This window comes from Montipora capricornis, chromosome 11 (genome assembly GCF_036669925.1).
Source record: "Montipora capricornis isolate CH-2021 chromosome 11, ASM3666992v2, whole genome shotgun sequence".
Taxonomy (NCBI): Eukaryota; Metazoa; Cnidaria; class Anthozoa; order Scleractinia; family Acroporidae; genus Montipora; species Montipora capricornis.
The window spans coordinates 34,617,678-34,631,213 of record NC_090893.1 but is presented as its reverse complement, the minus strand read 5'-3'; the positions used below and the strand labels follow the sequence as shown (position 1 = coordinate 34,631,213).

Genomic DNA, 13,536 nt, shown 5'->3' with positions numbered 1-13,536 from the left:
TGGCTTAAAAACAATAAGCATTCCTGACATATTTTAGGTGCTCACGGCTTTCCTCGTCGCACTGTAAAACATCTGTGAGTTTTACACTGACATCTGAAATTTAAGACGAGAGCCGAAAAACGCTTAAGCTTAACAAATCGAACGTGGTTCAGCGTTGTCTGTAATCTTATCGACAACCATGACAGTGGTCAAACTGTCGTGGACTATATTCAACGTCAAAGAACATGTTTATTTCAGAGAGTGACCAAGATTATGACACAAACAAAGGGAAACCGTTGTCAATAGCTTTTTCGCAATCTGATTGGTATATTTTTCAAAATAAACGTTCCTGATTGGCTATCACAATTGTGTGAAACATTGACGCGGACATGGCGCGAGCAGAGTTATCGTGTCGACAACGGCAAATTAGCCAATCAAACAACGAGATTACAAGCATTCCTGTTCGCACCGTTAGTGATCCCGAAAATTCCGCGTTCATAGAGATTATACAGACAGACAAAAATTAGTACAACTGTGCAGTTCTTGGTATTTGCTGTAACTGGAACTCCAAAGCAAGCCATAAAAACGAAGAAGAAGAAAATAACACATACTATTTTACAAAATTTTGATTTACAAACTGTCGTTAGTCCTCATCTTTACTCGCGTCTGTTATATCACAAACCTTGAGCTAAAATTTAATGAAATATGTTTGATTTTTCGTTTTTTGGACAAAAAGCTATCATTGTTCCCTCAATCTACAGACATTGTAAAAACATTTCAAAGAAAGCTCAATAATCTCAAGGGGCCGTCTATTGTCACTGGTATAGTTTGTCAGCGGTATTTTTGCCAGCGCCAGGAGCCTACAACTCCTATGCTGGGTCTATGTAACGGCACTTTCACAGATCAGGGTAATTTTTTCAGACGATTCTTAAATAAGATTTGGCTTGCACGAGTGACCATTCTCAATCCCATGTGTAAATTGCTATTCGGAATTTTAGAAATCAACTGTAATAGGGCTTGAAAATACAATACATACATAATTAATTGACCACTCCCCATACGGGCTTTTCAGGGCCAATGAAATACAATCACGGCAAAACAGGACATTCAACAAAAACTGTTAAGAATTCCAACTGGCTGGAAGCAAACCGGTTGGCTATTTACAAGTGCAGCTGAGAAGTTGAACCAGGGACAACTGGGAACAAATTCAACCAGTGGCCAGAACGTGTCTTGAACCCGGGATCCCCGGGTCTCAAGGCAAGCGTCCTAGCCAATAGCCTCTCACGCAGACACTCTTAGGGCTTCGTCCCCCACGAGCGTCTGCTGAAACGAGCCACACATTCATTTCCCTTTGTTAAGTAACTGTCACCTAGAAATCACGTGCGGGTTACATAGGAACCAATCGGCGCTGTGTGGATTGCTCCCCTGGGAGCGTAAATGCGTCAACTTCTTTGGATGAATCATCAAAGAAACCAAGCCTTTCCAAAATATTCCTCAGGAACAAAAATTTTGTTTCCTCGGTGGCGTATGCATTTGCACTCCCGTGAGTCAAGAAATGTAACATATGATATCAATCCCAAGCGAACGCCACAAATAGGTTTGAATAGCACGGGAGCAAAATGTTTCAACCATACGAATTCTACCGTACTCATTCTGTGAAGAGCCGCAAACATCTAAGCCAAAGCATGGAATTTATACCCTTCAGTTTCTCTTTGATAAGAATTTAAGTCAGCGATTTTAAATGCCCAACACACGAAGCAGTGACCGTAAGCAAAATTTCTCAGGGTCTGAAGTGCACTTGCAGAGTCTGGAAGTCCATTGTGATTGGTCTAGGTAAATTCTGGCTCGTTTCAGCTACAAAAATGATGATAGTCTGGAGTGCGACTTATTAGTTGTATGTGTAAAAAGCAAAGAATAAAAAGTCCACTTGAGGACGGTAATTCATTGCGCCGTTTAACAAGTGTTATTAAAATCCACAAAGAAAACTGGGGGTAAACGAAGCATTTTTCGAAGATAATTAATGAACAATATTTGTGAAAAGCTTTAAAATACAAAGCAATGTATTTCGTTTATTTCCACATTGAAGCTTAATTATCTCTGAAAAATGCATGGTTACCCCTAACTTTCTTTTTGGATACCAAGAGAACTTGCAAAGGTCTGTTTTCTCCGCATAGCTTGGAACGCGCAAAAATATCCCTGTATTAATAGGCACCGCTGATAGGAAATCCGAGTATCTCGAGATGCGAGTAACGTATGTGCAATAACAATAGTAGGCACCGTCCTTAAAGTTGGTTTCGAGTCTTCTCTCGACCTCCCAGTCGCCTGGGTTTCCCACTGTCACAATGGTAAATTACGTCACCGGCCCTCTCATTGTAGGTTTTGGCTATGCAGTAGAGGACCGTAAAGCGCGCAAATCTAGTTCAACGGTATTCATTTCTGGTGCAGTGATACATTGTTATCGCATCTCACGACGAGGATCATTATAAATAACGACATCAATTTTTGTCACAAATTATAACAATGTTTTTCAACAAATCACGACAAGTTAATTACAAATAGCAAAGAAAGGGGTACTGTTCTTCTCAAACGTTGGCTGACGCCTAGAATAGAACTTCTATTTAAGCAGAAATATCTATAAGTATGTAACTTAAAGTGCTCAATATATTCCCATGTAACTCTTAGAGAGAGTTTTCCTCTGTCCTTCTTTGTGCCCATCACTAGGGCCAACGCCCAGAACTCACATATCACGCCGATTGTTTCAAACCACAACGACGGAACGCAGTGACAATTTCTTTTCGTTGTTTAAAAACTCCTTAAGGGTATAAGATAACCATTTAAAAGGGTAATTGAAAGAAAAGACTGAAAAGATTTAGCAAAAGAGCGTGGAAGCGTCAGGTAATTCTCAATTTTCCCCGCGAGATAACGATCCCTGTAACGAATTTTAACCATTGTCAACAACAACTGCTTACATTTTCTAAGGCTTCCGGGTAGTCGCTAATCTGCAGTTTCCTAGTTAGCAAGCGGCCATAGATCGTTTTCCTTGACGTGAAAGAAGAGAATCGCTGCTTCGTGGGACACGAATACAGCTCAGCCAAAAACACTTTATCTGAGACCACACCTGTAAATGGTAATCAAAGGACTTTCCAAAAGGCTTACAAACTATAGGAGCCAAGTACGAGAGTGGCATTATGGGGGATGTTTGATTATGCGGTTAATCATCTTCGACCAGAAACTCATGCAAATTGGGGATACAATGATCCACGTGCTACTTAAAATGGGAATTTAATTTATAAAACTATAGTGAATGCGAGGATTAACGTGATTTTTAATATTATGTTATTATTTGGAGAGGCATTCTGCGGGTAAACTAATTTATTCATTCATAAATACATACACACACTTCCTTCATGATGCAATATCAGAACCATCTAACAAACTAAAAGCAAAAATCAGATAAAGCTTAAGGTCTCTTTAAACGGTTTCAACATTTGACCAATATTCGTTCAACAAAAGTTGGGCAAATGTTGGACGCAAAAACAACGTTGCGTGGAGGCCGTTCAAATGGATCCAACATTGCGCCAACAAAAGAACCAACGCTTTCGTGAAATTTGATTGCGAGGAACTGAGAACTAGAAACCAGACTCTTTCGTCCAGATAAACTACGCCATTTTGATTTTTCGGCCTGATTTGAGCCTGCGTGTGTTTTACATTGTTAAACACAGTGTTCAAACGGTCACGCCAAAACGCAGACTGCAGACTGTGCAGACTGTGCAGACCAGGGGTAAAATATGGCGTTACCCTCACTATTATTGAAAGCTAACCGTAATCAGGCTAACCTGAATGTTATTTAGGCCTAATTAGGCTAACCGAATTTTCATTTTACAAACAGTCTGCAGTCTGCGTTTTTCAGTGTCCCGTGTTCAAAGGGCTTCAACAAAGGAAACTTAAATATCTGGTTGAATCGATGTTGAATGAAAGTTTAAACCGATTTAAACTTGATTAAACACGCTTTCAACAAGCTTTCAACATTTTTTACGCTTTTAACGATGTTGGAAAACCTGTTCAAACACACCGAAGATTTGGTTAAGGTCGCTTAACACAGTGTTGAATGCATGTTGAAGCAAATTTTGAAACTGTTTAAACGGGCTGTCAAAAAGGAAGTCCAGAGGTCAGCCCTTTATAAAACTCCCTAAAATAAACCAACCAAATTTCGATACATATCAAAAAAATTAAGAAATTGAAAAACGTTATGATTTAATCAGTTCAGGAAACCTTTTCACTGCTTTACTGATCATCTCTTGACCATGCTCTCTGTAAATCGACATCGAACGAGTCTTAAAAACTCCAAGAATGCCTACCGTTTGACGAGAAGCATGCCTCAAGTCGGTTAATGTCATATCTTGCTTTGTCATCAACCTGCCGCAGCATATAAGCAGTTCTTTTGCTTTCTGTCGGTAAAGCTTGTTACTCACGAGAAAAATGCAGGGATTCAAACAAGAGTTAAACATACATAAAATGACAGTAGCTCGATGCCACGAGGTGTTCAGCTGAACAATATTGAGTTTAAAAAGTAAATAGTACAACTGGTTTGGAAACCAGCACAGTACCATAACTAATGACGTCAGAGCAGCCATTTTTGTCACACGAGTAACCGCAACGTGAGTTTGACGGGAGGGTGCGCCCTCGGTTGAATTTTTCATAAAATGATAAAGGTGAATGAAAGTCGTTAACAATATAATAACAGGTGCGATGAATTTGATACAGATCTCTAAAATTCCGATCACAACCCTGACTTCTTTGCCAGCAATTTGCTTAAAGACGCAGCCGCGGTGTTGTGTAGTATTCTCGCCTCGAAATAGGAACTTCGTTTCTATGATGTGCGTGCTGTTTACAGCAAATGAACTAAGCCACACAAAAAGTAGATACTTTCTCACGTTTTGAGATCCAAATTTTGTCCTGTATCGCAAGGGGCGAAACACAGCAAACCAACGCTCAAATGCAAGAAGAGTGACGGTGTACAAAGAGACGATTCCGAGAGTGAAGACAAGATATTGGTTTGCTATTATGTAGCAAAAGACAGCGCATCCAACGTTCTTCGTGGTAAATATTGCCTGCTCGCCAATAATGTAACCAGGAGTGAGGACAAGAACAATTCCTGAAATAAAATTGGATATAAAGAATAACGTAAAACATCCAATCAATCATTGGAAAACGCAGATGACATTTGAAACAAATTTAAAGCAATACTGCAGTGCGATGATTGCATGAACTTTAAATATAAAAGCTTGCGGCAAAATAAATCTTTAAAACATTTTAGGGTTAAAACGTTTGCCAAAAACGACGAGGTTTCGACGTTTTTAGCAAACGTCATTATGAAGGCAAAGAGTGTTTGTAAGTTACAGTTTATAAATAATACTAAGAACAATGGGTAATGTAAGAAACATGCATGTTCATAAGGAAATCTAAAGCCTTATTTAAAAATCCAGACTAATTCCATAAGTACGATTGTTTTTGTGTATTAATTTTTCTTTTCTTTTTCTTCTCCTTTTTCTAAGATTAAACCATTTTTAATCACCGATTGTTCTTATTACTATTATTATCGACGTCTTCGTCTTCGTCTTCGTCTTCGTCTTTACAAAACATTTTTATCATGAGAGGTTTTTAAGAAATATTTTGTCCCAACTCTTCAGTTATAGTTTAATGTTTTTCCAAATCACTTCATCTTGTTACATTGTAAGACCTACTCGCCAATTCTCGCTCAATAATGCACGCATTTTGATTGGTTCTCACTTTATTATATAAAACAAATAGATTCCATGTTGCCGTGCGTGTGCCTCTCTTTTTTTATTGCTTTTCACGGTGATCCTAGAAGGCGGATCATCCTAGCGCAATATGTTTTCTGTATTCCATTTACGTGCAAGAGGTCGTACTTGGCCCTAGTGCTAGGATCTTCCTAGCTGTGAGCCGAATGCGTTGAGAGACTGCCAGGAGGAAGATGAAAAGGAAATTATTAAAGCTAGTAAGGAGAGTAGAAGGACCCAAATTACATGTTTGTTATTCTCGCCCGCAATCTTGCTTTCATTCTCCACGGTCGGCATTAGATTCCATCCACCAAAACCACCCTGGCAGAGAGAGAGAGTGAGGTTGAACTCAAACACACTTCGTGACGCCTTGTACATAGTACTTCGTGTCAAGCCACCTTCACATTAACATTTAGAATTAACATCTAGAATATCTATACAGAAAGTATCCCAAACATTCATAAAAACTAACCTTAGGCCTAAAAACTTTTCTTTAGTCCTAATTAGATCTAAGGTTAGCTTTTATGAATGTTTGGGTTACTTTCTGTACAGATATTCTAAATGTTAATGTAAAGGTGGTTTGACACGAAGTACTTTGTACAAGGCGTCACGAAGTGTTTTTGAATTCAACCTCAGTCTCTCTCTTCCAGGGTGGTTTTGGTGGATGGTGTCCAATGCCAACCATTCTCCACTTCCACCTAGACAGATGCTCCAAAAGTCGTACCGTGTAAATCTGCTCTAAGGAGCCTTCTAGTCTCTGCATCGCAAAAAATACCATTTCTTCAAATGTATTGCTGTTGCGGGCTCTCCTTTTTTAAATAATACTATTAAAGCAGTACTTGACCAATATTCTGCAATCGCCACAAACCAGTAAACTTTCAAAACAACCCACCTGTCATCATATCAGTACAAGCTAGGATAAGCAATATCACGTGGTATGCCTTTTTCAGCAGAAGTTTATTACGTAGAAAAAGAACAACGAAGAAGAGGTTTCCAGTGAAAGATAATATGGCAACAGCTGCAAAGAACAGCGTTTGAGTGATATCTCTGTTGTAAACCATGAGTACTACCACCTTTAAAAATAATGAAAATAGAAAAGTGAGAATGGGAGAGAAATCCGTTTGGCCTTAAGGTAGTATCAATGATGTTGGAGGTGATAGTAGGTGAATCAACTTTCATAACTTGTTTGAAATTAAAAAATGCGGCCAAGCTTACCTTTTGTAAGCTTACCTCTGCCTTTTGCTCGTTGGAAATTCGATCAAACTAAATGGTTATTTTACTGACATGGTATGTCATTTTATCCACTTCATCTCTGTGCGTATATTCAAACGTGCTTCACTGTGCAACAGGACTCAATACCAGAGAATTCGTGCGCTATTGCAGAATGCTACGTTTGCGGTTCCCTTTTAATGACTCTCCAAGTCAAAGTTTCCCCGTGTGAAACGCTTTTGGCTTAATCACACTACAATTTTACCATTTACACAGTTGGTATAACGATAACAGTTCATTTTCATCAATTGCTTCTGAGACTCAGATAGAATCTGCTAAATTTCTCCCTAGGTTTAATTAATCCACGCAACTGATAACAATACAATGATATCAGAGTAAACTTCATTAACATCGCGGTAAAGATTTTGCCGTGATATGAATGTAAAAATCGATAAATGTTTCTCTTCCGTGGCATAGAGTAAATAAAAAACATAAAATAAAGAGGGATTGTGAGTGAAATTCTCAAAAGATCCCGAATCTAGCAGCCATAGTTTCTACTGTATCAACAACAACAATTTAGTTACCTCATCAAAGGATTCTACAACAATTATGAACAAAGCGCACGTAGCTAGAGCTAACCGAGGTTTTAGTTATCTTGTAATTAATAAAGGACGACCGGATTCAGTGCATAATAGTTTATTTTGAGTTTTCTTGAATAGAAAAATATGTATACTAGACCAGGTATTTTTCGCAAATAAATGGCACCTCGTTTCACGAACTACCTTTTGAGACCGAGATTGACAAAGGAGAACTAGGGCAGCAAATTAAGCACCCTTATTACCGTATATGGCAAGAAATCCTCAGGCTAAATGGAGTACTCTGATTGGTTGGTTCTCGGTCGGGATTTTATAGTAAGGACCATTTCTCTCCCGCGAAATTCAAGTTGAGCGAAACACATCAACACATATAGTTTTTACAAGGCGAATATACTTTTTTACGCACAACTGTACAATTATAGCAAGCGGAATTTAGTTTTGATTACGAACATTCACGAAGCGGAGAAGTGTGCGATTGCTCAAAGAAACGATGCCATATGATAAACAACTTACTAACGTCACTTTCTCGGGACTGTACAGGGAAATATTGGCCCTCGGTCGTTTTTGTACTAACCTCGCTGCGCTCAGTTTGTACTGCCACCACCTCGGGACAATATTCCCCATTACTATTCCACTATTGCGCCATTTTACCATATTTGGTCAAGAGAACGCGCAAAATATGCCATCGGAGACGGTAATACACTGTAGCGTCCCGGTTTGACCGGTTTAGAACAGAGCAAATACGGACGGAACGAGAGTTTTTCAATGAAAGAAGTCGTTTTCAACACGTTGCAAAGCCGGAGGAATCATTTTGTTTATCCAATCAAATAAAGATCTTTGGCTAACGTTTTGTGTGTTTACATCGTTCTTACGCGCCCTGAAGGACAGATGATGTATTTTTTTCAAGACACTCTTACCAAATAAAATTGTAGCAAAATAACAACTTTTTTGTAGTGGATTAATAAATCTCTTATTCGATGCTCATTGCTCATTGCTCGTATTTTTACGACTCGCAAAATATCCAAAAAAAACGACGGTTACTCGTGAAACCTAAACTTAAGATGTATGTACGTACGGCCCTCGCGCTCGGTTAGTAAGAGGTTAATTACTCCTGGCAAAAAGATATTATGGTGCGCAAACCAGATGAGTAAATGCGAGGAAGACCTTTTCAAGACTTCATGGATTGGATTACCTAAATGTTTAGCAACTGTAAGTATTTGTTCCTGAAAATACGTCTCTTACACCATGGTCAACCAAGGGCCTTAATATGATTCAATTTGTCTGTTGGTTATTCCATCGGTTGGGCGATCCGCCACCTTTAACATTTTACAAAACTCATCAATGCCTTAAACGTCGCTAATATAATACCTCTCCAGCAATTTCTTTGATCTGGCTTCACATAACTATCGCGTTTGACCTTGTTGAAGGCAGCCCGCCATTTCCCTTTAATGTATTACTAGCCATGCAGTCTTTTTAATTGCTGTATTCGGAAGGAAAAAAGGGCTTCAAGAATTAAATGTTACTCAGACCAATAAAAACTGTTCGAATTTGACGGGATCGGGGCAAAGTAAACAACTGCAGACGCTAACATCTTATTAACTTTAAAATCTTCATATTTTGTATGCCAACGATGATATTGAAATGCTGAACGTGACCGACCAGAACGCTACGTGATCAATGCCTACTACGAACAAAGAGCCCAAAAATTATCTTTTGCCACATAAGAAGCACCAAAAGAAAAATTAATATATCCTCAACTAAACATCCTTTTTAGGTCAAGTATGTTTGTCCCCGGCCTTATTCCGAGAGGTTTCTTATCACGTATACCGATTTCCCTGTCCTGAAACCTTTCTTCCAAACGGTTCTCAGATGATTTTGTATTATACGCAAGTTTGTGTCAAGCTTTCAGTGGTTTTCTTCATTACCGGCACTTTCTTAGTCTTACATCCATCCAGGCTGTGGGAGAAACAAACCATGCAGTTAATTCCGTATTTCATTCAAGCGCAATAAAATCCTGTTTTCAAGGACGTTTTAAGTTGAATTCAACACACTCAAGAAAGAGATCGTGCAGAAGCCGGACATTGTTAAAAAGTTTACACGACTATCACGGTGAACCTTGCCTAAAAGGTGGCTTTTTCCAGTCAAAAGTGTCAAGTCTAATAGTAATGCATACGCCGACGCAAACGGTCTCATTTTTTTTAACATTTTATCGGGAAAAAGGTTTCTTACGCTGAAATTACGCCTGCGACATGAAATTGCACAGAACGATTTCGAATCCCAATCCGTTTTAAGATTTCCACACATGTGCCACGACAAATTTCTCGTAGCCTTGAGTGTACTCATTTACGTGCTTTGTACGTCAGGAGGAAGTGCGACACAATGGTTAGAGTGCTTGCCTTAAGATGATCCGGAGATCCCGGGTTCACTGAGTGCCAAATACCAGATATAATAAGTGCTTTACCGTTTGGATGCTCTTGAAGTTTTGCCAAGCTCTCAGAAAGCTAAGGTTCACCTTCTTTTAAGGTCATACGGCGACAACAGTGTACACGCTGCCTTATCCGTTTCAAATAAAACGCAGGATAACTTTGCATTCTTTGCATTCTTTGCATATATTGTCTTCAAACATGAGAATTATAGGAACACAGTACCCTCTAACCCTAAATGTAATTGCTGTAAGCATTTCAAACAACAAACCCCTAAATTGAGAAAAAAGTCGTTTCTTTGTGGTAGGAAATAAACACAAACTTGATATTTTTGCGGTATACCAAGGGCGATTGAAGGCCAAAAGGAACCTCTTTGAGAGAAGTACATCACCACCTCCTACATCATTTCAACTAGATCTTGTTCTATTTGGCAAGATGTAATGAAAACTCACTTTAAGAAAATGGAGACAGGGCTACATCCAATCACCTGTAGGTGTAGCACAAAAAATCTTTGCTAAAATTGGAGGCGACCAAGGGTTAGGGCCAACAGCCAGCGCAACGCAAAATATAGTAAATAATACTAATTGTGAAATCAGTTGCTTTAAAACATGGCATGGCAGATATGAAAAAAAAAATTCTATCCTGTTTACGTTGAAGAAAAAGAACATTTTTTTTTATGCTTTCAAATACATTGTGAAAAGACAGATAGCAGTACAAACACAATTTACCCTGCTCTTGGTTCCCTCCAGCAAACAGAAAACAATATCGCCCGTGTGTTTTAGTTATATTGCCTCAAATATCTGAAAAACCGTTCACTTTTAGACCGAAGAAAGGAACAAGAGGTCAGCCAACAAATCAAAGCACGGAATAGTCTTTGAAGCAAATAATGACACTATCTTTTAACACCGAACATTATTCAATTGTCGACTTATCAAAGGAGAATTACGCATGATTTATTCAGGCCGTAAAGCTATACCGAGAGAAATTACGAAGATAGACATGTTTACTCTATTTAACAAAACCTGACTTTGCAGCTGTTAAGACGAAACAGATGAAGTCCATTTGTGCTCAAGAGACAAAAGTTTTTAAGTGTTTCTCAACACTAGTAAAGCTTTTGTCCAATCGAAAGAGGGAACACTTCTGACAACTTGTCGCCCTCGCAAACAGATCACAATATTTCACTTTAACAGAAAGATAAGGTTTTTGCATATGTGAATTTAAAAACCTTGTCTTTGCTTTTAAAAGCGTATATTTCATCCACAAAAATCAGTTCTGACAATCGAGAACTGGTTAATTCAGTATGGAAAATTTGAGGGCATGAAGAACTAGTAAATTCCTCGATGTAATCAAGGTTTTTACTATTCTATAGAGAATTACTAGGAAACTGGTGAAAATCGACCTCAAAATTAGTAAAATGTCAAATGAATGCTATCAACATTACAAAATGATAATGCCTTACGATTATGAGCCAGATCCGCCAATGAAGCCCCATGAAAAAAAAAACAATCTCACTGTTCGTCAGCTTTATTTATCAAACACTGAGCTCGCTTCCGCCATTTTCAATGCAAAAAAGGCTTTCGAAATAATGGAGCCTAACAACACGGAGGACTAACCAGCTCCCAGCTCCCTTGATTGCTCAGTTTACAGAGCAAGTGCAGCATCCTCGTTCTCAGGGTCTCCTCATCGACAAAGACGCCCTGGGAACGAGGTTGCAAGTGCAGCTGCCGCGCAATCGCTCGGTCGTACCTTCGAATCCTGTCCAACACTGTTTTTTCTTTATCATTTTTACTGCTTATTAATCACTTACTTTAGGAAAAAATAAATAAAATAAAAAATCGGTAAAACGCAGGCTTCAAAATTAACGTTCACACTACTCGTTCAGCTTAACAATATTAGCGCACCGGTACTCTTTGCAGAGGACACCTAATCTGTCAAAAACGGCAAGTAGCTTGCTTTCGAAGGAATCGGAAATATCTCGCAACTGGTGATTCAGGCTGTAATCACCATGCTAACCGCAAGCAGTTTTCGTTTCATGTGGTAATATAAAAGACCGAACTGACCGGAAAGACATATATATCGCCATTGTAGATTATTAACTGTTCTGAAACTCATTTTTTGTTTGATGTAGGTTTACTTTTTCTTCAAGCTTATTGATGGAAGAGATTTATGTGGTAGGTCTATAGTTCAGTGTCTTAATTTAGGTTATCAAATCATCAAGAAAAATGGTTTTGTCTAAGACCCGATTTTACCTGCTATCATACCAATGTTACCTAAAATTTATAGTGATTTCAATAAGAGATTGTTTGAAAATCACGTTTCCGAGGTCGTAGATTCCAATGCCATTCTCCTTCTCAAGGCCCCTTGGAAGGTTCTTCTCCTTCGGGTACAATTATTAAGGCCCCCTTGATGAAATCCTGGAGCCCGCCGCGGTTAAATAAAAAACTTATTATATTTCCATTCTAATAATGAAAAGAATACCCGTTCGACGTTTGAGTCATCAGAGTCTGACGGACGAATGTCTCCTTGGGCACGTTTCAAAAAAGTTCCGAAACTTTCGGGCGTTTTGGAGATATCACAATCCCTCTATATTTAGTCATCAAACTTCACGGTCAATTTGTTTTTTGTTATCTTAATTGAGAAGATGTTCAAAGATCACCTTTCCATAACAAGTGGATGGCAGTCTCACGAATGGATTTTCAACCCCGAAAAGTTTTCGAGAATTTCGACTAAAGAATCCCTGAACCTAGTAAAATATATTACCCGTTGTAACTTCCATGAACTCAAAGGTAAAACATCCGAAGGTCGTAATCGAAGATTATTAGTTACCCAATGTAGAAGCGGCAAGGTTGCTGTTCCAGAGTAATCCCCAAGGAACTGAGATAAATATTAACACACTTTAGGATCGACTACTCTTTGAACCACTCGGAAAATACTCCCTCCTAGTCACCATCCCTAAATACTCAAAATTTCATTTTCCGGACCGCGCGGTCTTTATTACGAAATCAAACTGTGTTAGGAAGAAGGCCACATTAGAAAAAAGGCGCAGTTTACTACGAAATGACAATTTCTTGCTTTTTTGGTTTTTTTTTTTTTGTATTTTTCATTCTAAATATGCCAGGTGAACGATCACACTTGTCACTCGTCGGCTCGTGTGCAATTCCAAGTACATCCGCGCTGTAGCTCTTAAATGCTCTTTGTTCAAACCGTGACCTTTGCTGTATTTATATAACTACGCCGATGGATAAAGAAAGACATTATCTATGACTGGCGACCAGAACTGATTATGCGCGTAAAAGTGGTACAACGGCAGGGAAATGAAACACGAAAATTTGGTTTCATAAAACGGGTTGATAATGGTAAATAAACCACCGTCAGCCGGAAAGAATTGTGATTTGTCATTTACAGTGTTAGCAATTTGTCACTGAGTGAATTCGCTCCTATTTACACATCACATCCCCTTTGTCATAGTGACTTCGCTGACAAAGGGCTAACACTCGTTAGTTTACCTCTACAAAATTTCCGTGCTTC

The 13,536-nt window shown here is 38.8% G+C and overlaps 1 protein-coding gene across 1 annotated transcript in view; it reads right to left on the bottom strand.

The window, feature by feature from the left end:
• The window catches only part of LOC138023415 (uncharacterized), a 21,451-nt gene extending 12,392 nt beyond the window's left edge, over positions 1 to 9,059 (bottom strand). The window contains exons 1-3 of the mRNA XM_068870419.1: positions 8,954 to 9,059; positions 6,673 to 6,853; positions 4,235 to 5,134 (exon numbers count right to left, since the gene is read on the bottom strand). Coding sequence (XP_068726520.1) covers positions 4,235 to 5,134; positions 6,673 to 6,841 — 1,069 coding nt within the window. The 5' untranslated portion in view covers positions 6,842 to 6,853; positions 8,954 to 9,059. The remainder of the gene's footprint in view (positions 1 to 4,234; positions 5,135 to 6,672; positions 6,854 to 8,953) is intronic.
• Positions 9,060 to 13,536: the final 4,477 nt, after the last annotated feature.